Source organism: Aquarana catesbeiana, linkage group LG02 (assembly GCF_042186555.1).
Source record: "Aquarana catesbeiana isolate 2022-GZ linkage group LG02, ASM4218655v1, whole genome shotgun sequence".
In the NCBI taxonomy this organism is placed as follows: domain Eukaryota; kingdom Metazoa; phylum Chordata; class Amphibia; order Anura; family Ranidae; genus Aquarana; species Aquarana catesbeiana.
Genome location: NC_133325.1, coordinates 580,402,554 through 580,422,993, shown reverse-complemented (window position 1 = coordinate 580,422,993; position 20,440 = coordinate 580,402,554). Strand labels below are relative to the sequence as shown.

General features: G+C 42.3%; 1 protein-coding gene across 5 annotated transcripts in view; it reads right to left on the bottom strand.

Moving 5' to 3' along the window:
- RPS6KA1 (ribosomal protein S6 kinase A1) overlaps positions 1 to 20,440 on the bottom strand; it is a 295,808-nt gene that overhangs the window by 28,468 nt on the left and 246,900 nt on the right. For all 5 annotated transcript variants that reach the window (XM_073616152.1, XM_073616150.1, XM_073616153.1 and 2 more), the window contains 7 exons: positions 13,135 to 13,241; positions 10,554 to 10,591; positions 10,319 to 10,461; positions 4,322 to 4,392; positions 1,012 to 1,100; positions 827 to 891; positions 23 to 125 (listed from right to left, as the gene is read on the bottom strand). In XM_073616152.1, the coding sequence (XP_073472253.1) occupies positions 23 to 125; positions 827 to 891; positions 1,012 to 1,100; positions 4,322 to 4,392; positions 10,319 to 10,461; positions 10,554 to 10,591; positions 13,135 to 13,241 (616 nt within the window). The remainder of the gene's footprint in view (positions 1 to 22; positions 126 to 826; positions 892 to 1,011; positions 1,101 to 4,321; positions 4,393 to 10,318; positions 10,462 to 10,553; positions 10,592 to 13,134; positions 13,242 to 20,440) is intronic.

Here is a 20,440-nt window from a genome sequence, read left to right as displayed (position 1 = left end):
TTTACCAATAAAAGATACTGACCTTTTGGTGTGCGTGACGTAAACTCTGTGTCAAAGTAATAGGTGTCTTCTGGCTGAGAGACAGCAGGTTTGAAAGGAGGACTAATCTCTCTGCGGTACAATTTCTGTTGGAATAAACATATGCAGAAACATGTAGCCTTCCTTTATGAAATAAAAGTTGCTTCTAATTCTATCATACTAGAGGGACCCATTTATAGATCCTCAACTTCTTATAAATTCTTACTGCAGAAAACAAGGACAAGAAAACACCTATTTCACTTTATTTATTGTGTAGCAACACCAGTTAAAAAATATCTTGGCCACTAGATGGCACAGTTCTAGTGTGCACTGTGAATTACAAATCCTATACAACATGCATTAACATGTAATCTATAAATATTAATCTTTTTTTAGCCACTATCTATATACTACAGTAGTATATGATCTTGATCTATTGATTAGTCTATGATCCTGTGTAATATAAAGTGTGCTAGTTTTTAGATTACTTTTTTAATTCTCTTTCTCAGTGAACACACACAGTTCAGCTCTTCATAGCTGCATCCATCCAGATGCTTTTCCTTGTATAATAACAAGAACCAACTTCTGAGGGTAACAAATACCAAGCCATAGTGCACAAGGGAAAGAAAACAATGAAGTATATGATTTTAATAAAAAATGTATAAGCCAGCCCAAAAGCAGAATATTAGTAATAAGTGAAACAGATAAGAATTAAATATCCTCCCATGACCAGACAATCTTTCCCCTTTCAAAAACATACACATGTACAGTGTCTGGAAACAAAGCCTTTACTGAATATGAAACTTACATTCCAGTCTATGGTAGAGAAGAATGGGTGACGTTTTAGCTCTTCTGCTCCATCTATGCCAGATCCTTGAAAACAGAAACATGCAATATGTTGGCAATCAATGAGAAAGTATGGCATAGAAACAAAATAAGCAGATAGACACCCTGCTGTTCTAGAAGGCAACAACATTTTAAAAAATTACTCACCAAGCCTGTTAGTAGGGTTTCTTTTGAAGAGCGAACGTAACAAGCCCTGTGCTTCACTGCTTAGGAACTGGGGCATTCCCAATTTGGCTCTAGAACAGAGACAGAATGTACAGGTCTGTGAAATGAAACCCTATTTTAATTCATTTGTCTAAACTAGAATCTGTGCTCACTGCCTTACAAAAACCAGATTTAAGCTTTCATTCTTCAAACGTAATTTTTCAGTGCAGATTAGATCTGACTGGTTGCTTTGGAATAATACAGACAATGTTTTCTGAGAAGAGTAGATAAATAAGGTCTGCTGCCTATACAGTCCAACCAATGTCTTTGCAAAGTTATAAGGCTGGGAGGATGTAGAACACTTAATTCACAACTCAATGCTCTATCCCAGGGGTCTCTAAACATTTTCAAAACAAAGGGCCAATTTACTGCCCTTCAAACTTAGGGACAGTGCCCCATCGTCGGGGTCCGGCATCAGGAACAGAGCCCCATCGTCAGGGGGGTCAATGGCAGGAACAGTGCTCCATTGTCGGGGGGGTCAAGGACAGGAACAGCACCCCATCGTCCAGAGGGGGGGGCGGGGCAGCGGCAGGAACAGCATTAGGGGGTAAAAGACAGCATTAACATAATAGATTAAGTCCCCGCACAATAACATACAATGCCTAAGGTCTTATGACCGTGGCATCCATGGCAAATATATCTTGCATTGTGGTGGGAGCCATAGAGGTCTATGATGGACATGTACACACTGAGAAGATGGCACAGGCTAGTAGGTACATAACTACTAAGAGGTGGTAGTTTAAACAAAAACGTCATATGGTGTAGGGCAACCATGCCCCGGCCTCGATGCAGTCACACTGTACGATCAGAGCATACCAGGTAGTGTTTTTGTTGAATTTAGAGAGCAAGTCAACACTGGGTGTCTAGGAAAAGGGAGAAAGGGGGAGAAGAAAAAAGGAAAATAAAAAGGGAAGATGAGGAGCATCGGCGGGGTCGACGGCTCAAGTCGTCAGATTCCCATAGAGGAGTAATCTCACTTTAAGTGTGTCAATATCAAGAGGGTCAATATTCATCTGAGAGAGAGAACAAATCCCTATATAGGAAACGTGTGTTGTGTACCTCCGTCTCGTCCCTGAGGGCAGCGGTCAGGTGTTCCATTTGTTGAATAACGGTCACTCTGGCAAACCATTGTGACACCATAGGTGGGGATTGTGGTTTCCACATGCTGGGGATGCCTGACCTGGCGACGTTCAGAAGATGTTTCAACAAGGACTTACAGCATCTCTTACTGAACATAGGCATTAAATTAAGGAGCACTGCAGCTGGGTACTCAAAATAAGGAATTTCTGTAAGTTTGTAAACGATCTGCAGGACCTGTTGCCAAAAAGGGCACAGCTTTGGACAGTCCCAGAAGATATGGAGTAATGTACCAGACTGGGAACCGCATAGCCAGCACAATGGGCTGTGATCTGGGAATAGTGATGCTAGTACTGACTGGGTACCATTGCAGAGAAATGTTAAATGTGATCACCTGGTATTTACTGCAAAGGGAAGACTTGTGAGCAGAGAGGAGTACGGGGTTCTTTTTGGAGGATTGTGCTAAGATTTAACTGCAAGTACGATACTGTAAGGGGGGAGAGGGAGAGAGATATTTCCGTAAAGGTTCATCTTCCAGACAAAGGTCTTAAAATGCAGTAGGCTGTCTGGAGCAACAGGTATGGGTCTGGGATGGACTGGAGGAAAGGACAGTTGCAAAATCTTCCACCTACCCAGAACAGAGGAGCTGAGAGATCCATACAGGACCAATGGATGGTCCCATCTCAAAGGACAAGGAAAGGCAAAAGGCTCTAATCAGGATCTAATCAGGATCTGGTCTGGCAGCAGCTGAAGGGCTTTATCAGTGAAACAACCCGGAAGGAAATCTGGGTGGCCAACAATAGGCATCAGAGGCGAGGAAAAGCCAGAAGTCTCGGCCATTCTATAGTACTTACCGAGTTCCAGTAAAGTGGGTTTGATCAAGGGATGTTAAGACGAGATTTGGGCGTATCGAACTCAGTGCTGCATCTTAGCGCTATTCAAACCTTTGCCTACTGTGTTCGATGTAGGGAGTTTTTTTTCCCCACTCTAGCACTGTTGCACAACCACTCTAATCAGATTCACATGGTGATTAAAACCATATTGGCTTTTTACTACCATATACAGACTCCGGATTTTGTCTAAACTATTTCTGTGGGCACTTGGATGCATTTTGTTTCTTATTACAAATATTCCTTTATCGCTTCAGAGTGCGATTCCTCTTACAGTATATGTCCAGTAACTCCAATAGGTAGTTACTTTTGGGGCAATAATACAGTTTCCGCAGTTGCAAATATTTTATTCTTTCCTGCCATTCGGTTATGGCCTTCAGTTTCAGTTAAAGGAACTTAGTGCAGAGATCTTCTGGGTGGAGTTTGAGGTAGACACACAGTGCATTCTTTTTCCTGCCCTCTCAGCCTGGAAAAAGCACCGTCTTGCATAGGCTCCTGCTGGATTAACTCTTATTAAAAAAAAAAAAAAAAAACGACCATTGTTCTCCCAGCCTACATCTTCTCACTTATCTACTTCTCTACAGCTTTCTCCAAAGCTGTGCGGATTTATTTCTTGTCATTGTCTGAGGGCCGGTTCACACCACAAAAACACCCCCGGTTCCGTGCCGGACGTGTTTCTGCATGCGCGCTGCATTTTTGATGAGTTTGCGGTGTATTCTAAGTGTTTTTTTTTTCATTATACTAGGGTCCAATGCATTTTTTATACGTTTTACTGCGTTCCAGTACAGTCCAGTGCAGGAAAAATGCAGCAAGCTCTACTTTTTTTTCTGGAACTGAAAAAGCCCTGGAACCGACTGCATGTGATGTGAACTGGCTCTGTATATTTTAACTATACAACCTTTGCTCACTCCTTACGACAACCCTTGCTCACTCTTTACTTTGCCTACACTCTTACGCCTACATTTGTCTCCGTCGTGGAGTTCCTTCCTCAACTTTTTTTTGTCAGTTTCCAAACCTCCTGTATACAGTGGTATACCCATGTCAGACTATTCTACAAACCAGAGTACCTAAATGGACACTTTATGGCAAGTACAAAAATCTTATGTTTAGAAACCTGCAACATAGGTTCATACACATGAAAGGTTTTCTAACCTTCCCTTCCCAAGTACAAAGGACTGTATGTGTCCATTGCCTGATTTCACAGGGAGCCAAGGCATATGAAAAATACATAATTCAAACACGTAATCTGCTCTAAGGCAAAGGCATCTCCTAGATCAAGAACTTACTTTAAGATTAGTGTCATTGTTTCTTTCCGATCTTTTCCTTGGAATGGTAAGGACCCTGTAAGCATTTCAAACTAAAAAAAATAAAATAAATTAGAAGGGTTAATGGCTGAATCTGTAATGCTCTCCAGTGTAAACACAAGTTTTTTTTTCTGGACCAATGGCTCCCGGTACACTCTCTGCTGTCTGGGTCTGTTTTTTTTTTAAAGCATAAAAAACCTCTACTGTATAATTTTATTTAAACAGTTAAATTTGGAATATATAAAATACAGCGATACCTCGGTTCACAAACTTAAATTTGTTCCACGACTCTGGTCGCGAACTGAGGCAAATTTTCCCATAGGGTTCAATGTAAATCAGGTTAATTCATTCTGAATTATTTTTGTTTTTGAACCATCAAAATATGAAACAAAGTACAGTATGAAAAGAGAACACTAACACATTCTTGTCACCTGCATTAACGCTCCGCACTTTTTCAACATTCTTGCTCTTAACAGTCTTGTCACCTTCATTACTGCTCTGCACTCTTTTTACCACCATGCTTGAAATAAAATTATTAAAAGTGCCGCGCAAATAAATTGTCCATTCAGTAATAAAAGGAGATGAGATCACCAGTGGATAATCAAACGCCTAAAATAAGATCAGAGGTGGCTGAAAATCCCTTCACCATATATGGATGGCCCCTCACCTGCAATCTTCGACCTGAAACAGGTCACACAGCATGTAAACCATAACACAGGGTAAGCTGAAATGGGCGATAACTTCTCACAAGGTAATCCCACTCTCATCAGATGGCATATAAAAATAAAGCATAGACAATATAGTGCTCTCCGTCTCTAAAATTTTATTGTAAAAATAGAAAAAAGTTGTGCACTCACAAATCCTAGCACTCAGATCCGAGTGCCGGCTGGAAGCGTGTGATCGTAAAACAGGCTGACAGCCGCGGGTGACGTCATGCGCTCCTGGCCCCCGTACGCGTTACGTCCTGTAGGCGGGACTTCATCACCGGTTATACTTATTACATTCACAAGTAAACACCGCTCAACATCTCAAAAGGTAAAGGGGCAGTAGAAAACTACTTCTACTGCCCCTTTACCTTTTGAGATGTTGAGCGGTGTTTACTTGTGAATGTAATAAGTATAACCGGAGTGACGTGCGGGCTCGTGTCCTCTGGATAATTTGATCAGTGCCGTGATTGGAGCATTAGTTACCATGCCATCGTTTATCAACAATGCGGGCCGTCGTTGCGTGTCCCGCCCCACACTGATGAAGTCCCGCCTACAGGACGTAACGTGTACGGGGGCCAGGAGCGCATGACGTCACCCGCGGCTGTCAGCCTGTTTTACGATCACACGCTTCCAGCCGGCACTCGGATCTGAGTGCTAGGATTTGTGAGTGCACAACTTTTTTCTATTTTTACAATAAAATTTTAGAGACGGAGAGCACTATATTGTCTATGCTTTATTTTTATATGCCATCTGACGACAGTGGGATTACCTTGTGAGAAGTTATCATCGCCCATTTCAGCTTACCCTGTGTTATGGTTTACATGCTGTGTGACCTGTTTCAGGTCGAAGATTGCAGGTGAGGGGCCATCCATATATGGTGCAGGGATTTTCAGCCACCTCTGATCTTATTTTAGGCGTTTGATTATCCACTGGTGATCTCATCTCCTTTTATTACTGAATGGACAATTTATTTGCGCAGCACTTTTAATAATTTTATGTCTTTTGAGGTTTTTGTTGAATTTGCCTTTGTGTTTGCTTGCATTTATTTTACATTGTTCACGGGTTAGCGCTGAGTTGTTTCTTATTATTTTGTACCACCATGCTTGCTCTGAATTTTCTTTGGAGCCATACTGGATGTCCGGTACAGTACAGCATGTGGTAAAAAGCACACAAAAAAAGCTTTACAGCAAGTGTGCACGGGGATGTACAGTACAGTATGTGCTAAAAAGCACACAACGCTTCAATACTGTAAGTGTCTTCACAGTACACTTTCAGTGTCTCTCTGACCCTGATCTCACCTACAGGAAGTCACGACCATGTGTCAGAGCAGGGAAGATGGCCGTGGCTCGTGTTCGCAAACCAAAGCGGAGTTTGCATACCGAAGCAAATTTTGTGAACTCTTCTGTTCATGAACAGAAGCGTTCATGAACCGAGGTACCAGTGTGTGTGTGTGTATGTGTGTATGTGTGTATGTGTGTGTATATATATATATATATATATATATATATATATATATATATATATATATAAGTTTTTTTTCTCTGAAAAAAGATTAAAAAAAAAAAAAAAAAAAAAGAGGATTGCTCAGAGCTGGATTAACTCTTTGTGGCAAGACTGGGCACAGATGACATGAAATCCTATACTGTACAAGGTGCAAGCAGTAATTAATTTTTTCGGGTTCACATCCACTTTAATGTGGGTTTATTTCGGAGGTAAGAGGCTGCACTGAAAGGTGGTGGGCACTGCGGTGGAGCACTTTTTGTTGTCAAGTGGATCACATATGAATGATATATATATATAGATATATATATATATATATATATATATATATATATAGATATATATATATATATATATATATATATATATATATATATATATATATATATATATATATATATATATATATATATATATATATATATATATATATATATATGTATGTATATGAATATCACAGACTGAATAAGCACATTTCATTTTTATTTAAGTTTTATATAGACTTCATTTATTGATGGACTTTATTGATTTTGGTATCTTTTCGAGTTATTCACATTGTTGCAATGCACTATTTTGATATTTTATACTTTTTTTTTTTTTTATGTTAGTTTTAGAAACATTTCTTTAAAATTTTTATTGCTGTCCACTGGGGGAACCCCCTCACTTGCTGTTCCTTTGAGCATTTGACCACAGAATAAGAAATTAGGGGAGCAGTTGTCCTTGAGTAAGAAAGATAGTAATAATAATACTATAAAAGGTTTCGTATTACATCAAATGTTTTGCTGCAGTCTGCATCATTACTGAAGATATTTCCAATCACTTCCTGCTCCAACAGTCATATCACTGTGTAAAAATGGACAAGGGTTCAACTTCAAGTTTTGGCTGTAGTTGGCCTTTAATTTCATTACATAGATGATTTACCAGGTGCATACAGTATAGAAGGATGGCACTTTTTTCCTATATGTATCAAAGAGCCTATGGCTGAATTCCAGGAAAACGGCTAAATACATAGTTAAATTACATACCTACAGTCTGAGTGCTGTTGTACAGGAGATTACAATGGGCGGATATTTAACTTTTTTTCCAAATTCTTTATTTATACAAAAGAACATGTCAATCAAAGCAATATACCACAAAATAAATACAATATCTCACTTAATACAAAGTCATTTCAAAACAACATATTATAGTGCAGATCACAGAAATGAAATAAAGGAAAATTAGAGGCCTGAAAACATCCCTTCTTAAGAAGACTACGGAATAAACCGATCTCTGTGCCTGGAGGAAAGCCAGGGTTCCCCGAATTGGGGAAAAATATCAAAATGTACTGAAGAGAGTTTAGAGGTCCGGTAGGCCCTAGAGCAGGGGCAGGCAACCTTAGAGAGGGAGAGCTACCCGAACAACACGAGAGAAGTCAAAGATCACCGGGCACAGTGTCACCTCCTCACACCCGATTTAAACCTCTAATTTCAGTACTACCGTGTCGCAAACGCGTGCATTGCACAGCAATCATGGGTTTAAATCAGGTGGTGAGAAGGCAACATATCGCAGCAATTCCACAGAAAAGCTTTAAGTACACTGCACCCACGGTGTGGGTAAACCGCAGCACATCAGTGTGAAAGCAGCCCTATACTATTATGCCCAGTGTATTGCTTCATACCGACCTGAAGGTCTCTTTCTTGCTGCTGGCACGACTCTAGAGACAGCTGGCCGGGATAAGAGGTGGAGTGCAGTTGGTATCACTCCGCACGAGACAGGAGCCGGCACTACAGAGGGGACATCGGCTTATGCGGCTCTTGCTCCCTACCACAGCTTCAAATTTACAAGTAGTCCCTCTGCATTGCACTCTGTTTGATGCTCTGGAATGGTCGGTGAGCAAGCCCGGACCGCGATCTACCAGTCACCTGTCTGCGATCTACTGGTTGCTGACCCCCACCCTAGAGCCTACTCTAAGTGTGGGGCCTATATTAGGATGCATTAAGTGATGTCGGTAGAGCTGCATAGCACCACAGCACCCAATGTAGAGGCACAGGGCTGAACTGTTGCTCGATGACCGTCCAGAGTTAAATATCTTCATGTCTGCACCAATCAATCACTCTGCTAAGGTGGGCAGCTTGACAGTATTTAAATGTATCCGGGACCGCCACAACATTTGGCTACAGAGTCTAAGTCGTTTATGTGTCCATATAAACTTAGTAAAAATGGAACAAATTTGGTGAAAAAATGCCACAGGGATAGAATTCGGTAATGTTTGAAAAAGATACACAAACTTCGGTACAATACTCATTTTAATTATGTTACTGACCATTTGTCAGTTTACATCTGTTTTTTTGACGGATGAAAATAGATGATCATCCATTGTCATACGTTTTTCCATTGATGTTCGTTTTTCATCCATCAATGGAGGGATGAAAAACGAACGAACGATCCGTATGTGTGAAAGGGGCTTTAAAAAAAATAAAACACAAAAAGGTTTACAAACAAACATGTCATACTTACCTGCTCTGTGCAATAGTTTTGCACAGAGCAGTCTTAATCCTCCTCTTCTGGGTTTCCTGCCGGTGCTCCTGGATCGTCCTCTTCTGTGAGTGCCCTCATAGGAAGCCGCTTCCTTTGGGGGCACTCATGCGAGCTCCATCCCAAGCCACGCTGTCTGCATCTATAGACACAGACAGTGCGGCTCAGCCTCGCCCACTGCTTCCTCATCACAGACTTTGACTGACAGCAGAGGGAGTCAATAGCCAACCTTCCCTGTGAGGAGGGAGAGAACGGAGAGAACCACTGCTCTCAAGCACAGCACTGGATTAAAATCAGGCTCAGGTACGTATAAGTGGGGGCTGGGGGGTGAAATCATCTGCACAGAAGGTTTTCTACCTTAAAGTGTTACTAAACCCAGTAATATGAAAATAGTTCATCTGCCACCCCACAGTGCCCACAGTTTATAAATCTTCTTTTACATTAAAACTGCCACTAATACTCTTTTGGATGATCTGTATAACACGGTTACATGATAAATTGCAGAGTTTCTCCAGTGCTGAGAGTTCAGTTGGAGGAGATTTTCACTACAGCATGTATACACGCCCACATGTGTGATGTCAATATCATGTGATCTGGCTAGCTCTGAGAACAAGTAAATGTTCTCTCCAGCATAAGAGACACAACTGAGCATGTGCAGGTCAGCTACCTTGCCTGTGTTAGCTGGCCTTCCCCAGATAGACAGTGCAGGAGGGGGAGAATCTGAGCATACAGGATAAAACAGCCTTTTTACACAATGCAGAGGATTAACCCCTTAAGTTCCACAATGGGTATAAGAAGCATGCTATGCTGCATATACAGACTGATTTTACTGTTGTGGGTTTAGTAACACTTTAAGGCTGGGTTCACACTAGTGTGAATGGGATGCGGATTTCTCCGCATCCCATTCGCACAGCATGAGATTGTGACCAACTCTCTATGAAGTCGGTTCACATATCTCTGCAGCGGCTCCGGTGTGATTTGCACAGGAGCCCGGGGCGTCTTTTGGTCCGCTTCAGGTTTGAACTCAGCCAAAAATTTAGGCTGAAATCCGACCTGAAACAGTGAGAGGAGCCGCTGCGTGCTCATATGGGAACCCAGCCTAAAGCAGAGAATGCATTTAGCTAAATAAAAAATAAAAACAACAAAAAAAAAATACTTACGAACCATATGAGAAGTGTTCTTATGGAAAAGCTTATTATCCAAAAAGACAAACTTGCTCGATTACCGTTTGATACTATTATTGAAAAGTGATTACCATAAGCACGCCATAAGACCACCAGTCTGCACTGTGCGAATGTCCCTGCCGATTCACAACCTCCGGAGCCATGTACTCCACTGTCCCACAGAACGAGTAAGCCTTCTTCTCATGATCTATTGATTCTTTACTTAGTCCAAAATCTGAAAGGAGGTCACAGGGTGGTGAACAGCATGCACATCTGCGTGGTAGGTAGGAGAAGCATTTCAGTAAGAATATCAAAAAGCAGACTTACCTGTTAACTTGATGTGACCCTCCTCATCCAGCAAAATGCTGTAATATTTAACATATGCAAAATGTTACTTAACATTCACATTTCAAAAGCGTGTATTGTCATTTTTTTTTAAATTAGAAAACATCTGCATTCACAGCTGCACCCAAGCAGAAATGATTAACCAGGGCTGAACAAATGCCAAGGACCAGGCAGTTAATGGACCAAAACAGTAACAACTTGTGACTTACTTAATCCTTTTCCTTTTTTAAACATTTGTTAACTTGATTCTGACGTCAACATTAAAGGGGTTGTAAACCCTCGTTTTTTCACCTTAACGCATCCTATGCATTAAGGTGAAAAAAACCCTGGCAGTCACCAGCCCCCTAGCCCCCCCCCCCCCCCATTTTACTTACCCGAGCCGCTTCATCTCCTCCATGGGGACGCGCTGTCCCTCTCTCCCATTGCTGTCAATCAAATCCAATGATGCGGACGCCGGGGGCTGGGCCGAGTCTGGCATTCGCGTCTGTGGATGCAAATGCTGGACTCGGGAGCGCGCCCGCAAGGTAACCACCTTGGGAGAGCGCTTCTCCTAGGGCAGTGATGGCGAACCTTGGCACCCCAGATGTTTTGGAACTACATTTCCCATGATGCTCCAGCACTCTGCAGTGTAGTGGAGCATCATGGGAAATGTAGTTCCAAAACATCTGGGGTACCAAGGTTTGCCGTCACTGTCCTAGGGCGTTATCTGATGTGGGTAGGAGCCGCGAGAGCCACCGGGACATCCTCAGAAGAGGATGTTCGTGGCCACTCTGTGCAAAACGAGCTGCACAGTGGAGGCAAGTATGATATGTTTGTTTGTTATTTAAAAAAATAAAAAACGATCCTTTACAATCACTTTAACATGTCCATGCTGGAGTGAGCAACTTATGATAAAATACCCAGCCTCTCATTATGTTTCTGCAAGGGGTTTAAAAGCAGTTACTAGCAAAGTGCGGCATATTGGTAAAAATGGTAGACTAAGGCTACATTTACACCGGCGCTTTGGACCAGACAAAAATAGACTCAAGGATTCCTGCTGCGGCTCTCAGTTCCAGGTGCGGCCACCAGCGCTGTTCACTATAATAAAAGGGTGCCGCTGGCTGCAGCTATTCGCACCTCTCCGCACAGCCAAGGATTACCTGTGGTAATCGCTGCTGGACACACACAAAGTGCGTTCAGCAGCAATCACCACAGATAATCGCTGGCTGTGCAGAGCGCTTCGAATAGCTGCTGCCCTTGGCAACCTGTCATAGTGAACGGGGCTGGCAGGTATACCTAGCCGCCAGAAGCCATGGCAGGAATCTTTGATAAAACATCAGAAAATACACTATTCTTCCACCTTTAAAGTGACACTGTCCCTGCTCTGTACTGACCAGCTTAAAGCGGTAATAAACCCCAAACCCAAAAATGTCATATTGCATCTTGATAATTCCTTAGGTGGCTGCGTTAGTTTTCTTTTTTAGCCCCCCCCCTTTTGTTTTCTGGTAATACTTTTTGTATTAGAGTGCCCCCAATATGGATGAAAGGAGTACAGGGCACCTTTGAACAGCAGCATTGTTAATCTGAGGGGAGGGGTGTGTTCAATGTACTAGCAGATTTAGATACACTAACAAAATGAAGCTGAACGCTAGCAAAAACTTTATAAGTAGTTACAACAATTTTTCCTTTTGGGATAAAAGTTTTACATAAATAAATTAAAAGTGATCATTGTAAGCACCCCTGTCAGAAATAAATGGTTTGTTTCATCCCTCTAACTGCTACATCTGCAGGATAGCTTGTTCTGTTGAAAACCAAGTTAAAATAAAAGAAAGCAAGCTTAAAAAAGAAAAGGAATGCAGCCGTCACATCAAAGAACTTGTAAGCTGCAAAATAGTAAATGTTTGCTTTTGGGTTTAATACCACTTTAGTGGAAGATCAGTTACTAAAGCTGCCTCTCGTGCCAATCTGATCTCTCATTTTTATAAACAGCGTTGTACTATTCTCTATCATTCCCTGACATTACCAGCTGCTGGGGAAGCTTATACGCTGGAATGTACAATGTAAAAAATAGTTTTGTGATACCATCTGCCAATATATCTCCCAAAAAATTGTGGATGTTGATACTATTTTGACCATTCCCTATTCTCGAGATAGTGTCTGTAAAAATGCTTACGCAATACAAACATGTATGACTGATATTTAAGGCCAGGTTTACCCTAGTCGTACTTCCCTGATACAATGTCTCTAATAACCAATACCCTAGGATAAGACACAGCGATTTGTAATCTGGGAGATTTAACTACTTGGCAGGAGAATAAACTCACACATGTAGCTGTAGCCTTACAATGCAAACTCTAAAAATCAAGACTTAATTTTGAAGCAATGGCCTTACAATGCAAACTCAAGAAAAAAAAAAAAAAAAAATCAAGATTTCATTTTTTAAAATCCACTTAGGTCACATTGCAAAATTATTGCGCTATATATATATATATATATATATATATATATATATATATATACACACACACATACATACACACACTAGATTATAACATGTACTGAGCAGCAAACTGATTAGACCTACTTCTCAGGCTTGAGGTCACGATAGATAATCCCCAAACTATGCAGGTGATCAAGGCCCAGAGCCAGCTCAGCCAGGTAAAACTTGACATCCTCCTCCGTAAACATGACCTAAAAAGCAATGCCAAAAAATAAAATCAGAACAACATTGCTTGCAAGTACATTGCTAGAGAAGTTTGGAATAGAGATTCAATGATGCAGGCAGCCGCAAACTCAGTTGTGCTCCATCTTACTGATAATGTGAACTGAAACAGATCTGCCGTTAAACAACACAGGCTGACCTGTAGAGCAAGTTACAGCAAGAAGCAGTAGGGAATGTTATACTCCAAGCAAAGAATACATTGATTGTGCCTTAACTGACTGCACTGTAAATATCTCTAATTCTTTGTTTTTTTAAATCTTTTTCATTTTTTTTTTCCCAACACATAGTAATAGCCAGGGCCGGCGCTAGACTGTTTTGCACCCTAGGCAAGACTAGCAACTTGTACCCACCCCCCTTTAAATAAAATGAAAGGCTGCGCTGTGCAGAGATGCTTTCCCACCTACTTGGAATGTTACCTCTGTGTGGAGACCGACTTGGGAGCTGGGAGAAAGTGATGTTGTGTGCAGCACGGCACCTCATTGGCTGGATACCTCTTCTTCACGGATTGGCTGAAGTTTGCAGGAGACAGCTTCATCTCCAGCTAACATCATCCAATCCTGCAGTGGTATGCAGAACGTCAGCGCAGTGTGTGGGGAACAGGGCAGCCATCAGAAATTTAGGGGCCACTTACACAGCTTTAGGCCTGGGCCCCACAGGCCTGACCCCTGTACATCAGAGTTTAACACTTTTCATTAGGGTCCCCCCTTACATCAGGGTCCCCAGAGTTCGCTCTTATATCAGAGATCCCACTTCCATTAGGGTCCCAAAGTCCCCCCTTAGATCCAGGTCCCCAGGGCCCCCCCATTACATCCGAGTCCCAAGGGCCCCCCATTACATCCGGGTCCCAAGGCCCCCCACCATTACATCCGGGTCCCAAGGGCCCCCCACCATTACATCCGGGTGCCAAGGGCCCCCCCCATTACATCCGGGGTGCCAAGGGCCCCCCCATTACATCCGGGTGCCAGGGGCCCCCCCCATTACATCCGGGTCCCCTCCCCATTACATCCGGGTCCCAAGGGCCCCCCCATTACATCCGGGTCCCAAGGGGCCCCCCCCCATTACATCTGGGTCCCAGCTTACATCAGGGTCTCTAAAGCGACCTTACATCAGGGTCCCCAAAACCCTCCATACATTCAGGAACAGCTTTGATTGCTGCACAGCCTGTGCTGTTGCTGAGTGGCGCAGCTGTGGCAGCAGGGACGCTGACTGGTTAGTTGGGCAGGATGCTGGGGGGGGGTTTGGACCCAGCAACAACTGACCATGGCTGTGCCCTAGGCCGCTGCCTAGTTCGCCTAGCAGTAGCGCTGGTCCTGGAAATAGCCTTCCTGTCAAAAAATAGGAGCGAGCTAAGGAGGGTCCTCTCTGCCACTGTCTTTAAAAAAGAAAGAAGGATGGCGCCCTCTAAGTGCAGCATGTATGTTAAAAATATTTATTACAATAGATAAAAACACTCACATTTGAGTTGCTAAAAACCAGCATGTAAAGTAGTTTCATCCGCGTGCTCTCGGGGGATGTGGGTGTCACGGGCCAGTGGGGGGTTCTTTTTTTTTTTTTTTATTGTTCCCAAGCTTCTTCTAGCTTTTATAGACTGGCTGCCTTCCATTTATTCAGCATCATTTTATCCTTACATTGACTAATACCCGAACTTGTTGTGAAAAACATTAACTACCACCACCAAGTTCCCCCTCTCAGGAACCCCCAAACCCACCCCCTTACCACCATTTTTAGTTATATGTACTCGGCTACCTCCATTGTGCGCCATATTAACCCCTTGATCGTTTATTCTGCCACTGTCTTTGCAAGGTCTTCTACCTGGCCCAGTAAACAATATCTAGGCGTGAGAGCAATTAAAATGTGAGTAGTGAAGGTAATGACATCTAGCACATTCTTCCAGTAAGAAGCGATTGCTGGACATATCCAGAATATGTAAAAAAAAAGTTGCCTGTTGGATGCATCTCCAGCAGACTGAGTAAATTTCCTGGTTCATTTAGTGAAGCCTACACGGAGTCAAATAGGCACGGTGAACGATTTTAAATTTAAGCAGCTTATCCGTGGCAGACAGATGTTTGAAGGGAAAGTCCAACAAGGCCCCTTGCACACGGGCGTCATTATTTACTGATGTTTACTCAGGAACTTGTGATGCCCGTGTGCAAGGAGCAAAAAACTGTGTGAAGAGAACTGAGTAATATTGAGGGGAGTAAAGGTGTGCAAGCGTATAGACCAGTAAGATTCTTCTTCATTGGCTTAGTGAATGGAAAGGAGGTGGGGTTGGAATCCTCTCATCTCCCCAAAGCACTTTTCAGGTTCTTCATCCACCTCCCTCTCTTCATTTAAAGCTCACTGTATTTGTCTAATCGCTTCAGTTTCATTGAGAACCGCTGTGATCCATCAGCCTCCTGGACCGGTATCAAGCTTCCTTGATGACTTCTCTGCCAGGCTACCCTACTTTCTCTCTTCTGAAATTCCCCAATCATTCTTGGTGACTTCAACATCCTTGTTAATCTCAACACGCCTGCACGCCTAACCTTTGTTGACCTAAAACAATAGACACACGCTTCTACTCACTCTGATGGCAACTGCCTGGAAATCTTCTCCTACCTATGCACTCTTTGAAACCTCTCCAACATTCCCTTTCCTCTCTGTGAACACCACCTGACCCTCTCCTTGTCTTCCTCCTCCTTGCCTTCCAACTACACAATTATCCGTAGAAACTTTTGCCATCTTAACCCTTCTGTTCTTTTTCCTGCTACAGATTCTCTAAATGACAAAATCTAATCCCTGTCCTGCCCCAATCTGGCCAATTCGGTCTACAACAATTCACTGTCATCCACCCTGGATACCTTGGCCCCCCTCACTACACACAGAATCAGGCCCCGACCGCTACAACCCTGGTAATCAGACAATACCAGAAGCCTCAAAAAACTTGCTGCACTCTTAAGCGTCTGTGGCATAAGTCCCGCCAAGATTTCAACTAATATAAATCTGCCCTGCAAAAATACATTTCCTGCCTCCAAACTGCCTAAAAGACCTAATTTATCACTCTCATTAACACCCTCTCACGCAGTCCCCATCAACTGTTTACTACATTTAACTCTCTACTTAACCCTTCATTACATCCACCCACTAACTTACTGCCCTCCCCTTGCACTCCTTGTCCACCTGCACAATAAATACTTCCCTAGTTTAACCCAGCCAGAGGAAGTCACTAAACTTTTTTCTAACGCCCACTTAACCACCTGCCCCCTGGACCCTGTTCCCTCGCAAATTCTACGAACACCCTCTGGCGCTATCCTACAATTTTTAACTCATACCTTCAATCTCTCCCTCTTTACTGTCATCTTCCTCAACCCTCTAAAACATGCACTAGTCACTCCCATGCCTAAAAAGTATTCACAGGACCCCACCAATCTTAACCCATTCTCCTTACTCCCTTTTGCCTTCAAACTCCTTGAACGTCTAGTCTACAACCTTCTTGATCCCCTTTAGTCTGGATTTCGCCATCAACACTCCACAGAAACTGCTCTCCCAAAACTCACAAACAACTTACTAACCGCTAAAACCAATGGTCACTATTCCGCACTCTTACGCCAAGAGCTCTACGCTGTCTTTGATACAGTTGAAAGCCCCCTCCTTCTTAAAAAACAAGATTTCCTCGGTCTCCATGGCTGTGCTCTATGTTGGTTCAAATCTCACCTATCTCACTGTCCCCCAAGGTTCTGTCCTCGGATCTCTCAGATGATCAATCTACACCGCCTCCCTGGGTCAGTTGATGGCCTCCCATGGCTTCCATATATAGTTACATAGTAGGTGAGGTTGAAAACAGACACAAGTCCAACCTATGTGTGATTATATATCAGTATTACATTGTATGTTGTGGTCATTCAGGTGCTTATCTAATAGTTTTTTTAAACTATTGATGCTCCCCGCTGAGACCACCGCCCGTGGAAGGGAATTCCACATCTTTGACGCTCTTACAGTAAAGAACCCTCTACGTAGTTTAAGGTTAAACCTCTTTTGTTCTAATTTTAATGAGTGGCCACGTGTCTTGTTAAACTCCCTTCTGCAAAAAGTTTTATCCCTATTGTGGGGTCACCAGTAAGGTATTTATACATTTAAATCATATCCCATCTCAAGCATCTCTTCTCCAGAGAGAATAAATTTAGTGCTCACAACCTTTCCTCATAACTGATATCCTCCAGACCCTTTATTAGCTTAGTTGCCCTTCTTTGTACTCGCTCCATTTCCAGTACATCCTTCCTGAGGACTGGTGCCCAGAACTGGACAGCATACTCCAGGTGCGGCCGGACCAGAGTCTTGTAGAGCGGGAGACTTATCGTTTTATCTCTGGAGTTGATCCCCTCTATGGGTGTCTATGCTGAGGACACCCAAATCCATCTCTCTACCCCTCAGCTCACCTCATCAGTTTCCTCACGCATCACTGATTTACTAACAGACATATCTCAAATTTACCTAAAACCAAGCTCATAATATTTCCTCCCCCCCGTGCCCCTTCCCCGACTTCTCTGTCAAAATCAATTTCACAACTATCAGTCCGTCCCCACATGCCAGGCTGCTAGGGATAACCCTGTACTCTAAACTGTCCTTTCAGTCCCAAATCCAAATCATGCTGCCTCAACATCTCCAGAATATGCCCCTTTTTCTAGTCAAATTTGCTTTTTCTTTTTTAAAATATAACAAAGACAAATGGAGTACATATAAAGATGGTGGTACAATATTCAAATAGCAATAGAGCTAAACATGACCAACTCGATCTCTTTCGATTGCTTCCAATTTAGCATGAATAAGAGCTTTATTAGTTCTGTGTATGATTTCAGCTAAAATTAAATATTTAGTTTTCCATGCCTTAGCAATGGTTTGTTTTGCGGCTGTTAGGAGCTTTAAAAGAAGGTGAAATTGATTCTGTGTGATCCCATCAGGTTTCAGGTTTAAAAGGGCTGTATAGGTGTATCAAAGATTTTGGAGGCCAAGTCAAAAACTGCCTTCCAGATTTTTTAGGCAATTGGGCAATCCCACCAAATATGAAGTTGCATGCCAGACAGCCGCGAAAACAAGCTCCAGAGTAATCAGAAGCATATTTCGATATTCTAGCGGGGACCAAATACCAACAGGTTATCACCTTAATGTTAGTTTCCACAGCAACATTAGAAGAAGCAGACTTAGTGGCGGAATATATGCTAGACCATTCAGTAGCATTAAATGAGCAAATAAGGCCTAGCTCCCATTTTGAGACATATGAGGGGGGGGGGGGGGGGGACCAGTGTTAGTACTAGCTAAAATTTGCTTATAGAGAAACTAAACATGTCCTCTAGCATGAGGGTCAGAAATACATATGCGTTCAAAACGCGACATCTAGGATAGTTGGGAGTTGGAATTGAGATAAGGTTGGAAAAAATGTTTGATTTGCAAATATCGGAATAGTTCCGATTGAGGAAGTCCAAATGTATCATCACACAAAGTAGGAAAAGAATGTATGGAGGAGGCAGATACCAAATGATATAAACTAGATACGTTAGCTGTATTCCTTGCTTTGAAAGAATTAGGAGCGATCCAGGCAGGGTAAAAAGCAGGGTTTTTAACAAAAGAAAGAAGCGGTAAATGAGGAGATTGAAGAAGAAGAGAGAAGTTTTGAATCTGTCCCAGTTAGATAAAGAATGTTTTATGATAGGATTGCAAATATAAGTAGGATCACTTGGTCTTAACCATAACATGTTAGATACTGAAATAAGGTCACAGTCAATAGACGCAATTGTTACCCATAAAGGAATTTCTTTGATTTCATGGTATTTTGGTAATGGTGCAAGGTGTGCAGCACAATAGTAAGCAGAAATATTTGGGAGACCTAAACCTCCGCAGCATTGTGGGAGACAGAGTGTGGATTTAGAGGTTCGAGGTTTTGTTTTACTCCAGATAAAGGAGATATTTCTGCACTGTATAAGCCTTAAAAAATGATATGGAACTGTGATGGGAAAGACTCTAAAAAGATATACAAAATTGGGCAATATAGCCATCTTAATTACATTAATTTTGCCTAACCAGGATAGAGGGAAAGAGAACCATTGTGATAATAATACAGTAACCTGTTTTAGTAATAAGGGAAGTTAGCTGAGTATAAGTAAGTTATCTTAGGAGCGAGTTGTATTCCTAGGTATGGAAGTCTATGAGGTGTCCAAGAGAAGGGAAGTAAATCTTTAGCAAGCTGAAGGGGGCAAGGAAATGTTGAGTGCAGTCGATTTTTGACAGTCAACTGTTAAGCCTGAAATGTGTGCAAAACGGTTTAGGACAGAGAGGAGGTTAGGTGCTGCGATATGGGGAGATGACATGAAGAGTAAGACGTCATCTGCAAAAAGACATACTTTATGATGACATCCAGCTAATTCAATAGCTTTTATGTTTGGATCAGATCTAATTAAATGGGCCAAGGGTTCAATGAGGAGTGCAAATAGGAGGGGGGAGAGAGAGGACATCCTTGACAGGTGCCTCTTCCAATAGGGAAAGGGTCTGATTTAAAACCAGCATATTTGATAAATGCATTCGGCTTGTCGTATAAGGAAGAAATCCCCTAAAAAAATGCGGTCTAAACCCCCATTTTTGAAGAATATATTGTAAGTATGGCCATGAGACAGTGTTGAATGCTTTTCTTATATCGAGCGATAAAAACCACGCAGGTAGACGTTTGGATTTAGCGACACGGGCAAGTAAAGAAGCTCTATGAATATTATCACTTGCTTGGCACAAGGGGATAAACCCAACTTGATCTCGATTAACAAGTTTGCCTATTACTTGATTCAAGCGGGTCACAAGTATTTTAGCTAAAAGTTTAATGTCAGTATTAAGAAGCGAAATAGGACAGTAATTTTTCCAAGAGGTTGTATCAGTTTTAGATTTAGGAAGTATGGAAATTATGGCCATTAACGATACTGAATTTAAAGTGTCCCCTCAACAACGTATTGAAGGCCTCAGTTAGGATAGGAGATAATATATCAGAAATTTTCTAGGAAGCAGAAAATCCACCTGGGCCGGGACGTTTATTGAGTTTTAAAGCCTTAATAGCCGCGATTATTTCTGTTGCAGAGATGGGGCACTCGAGTCGTTCACGGTGGGTTTGTGAGAGTGTTGGAAGGGTAATTTGTGAAAAAGGGAGTCAGCT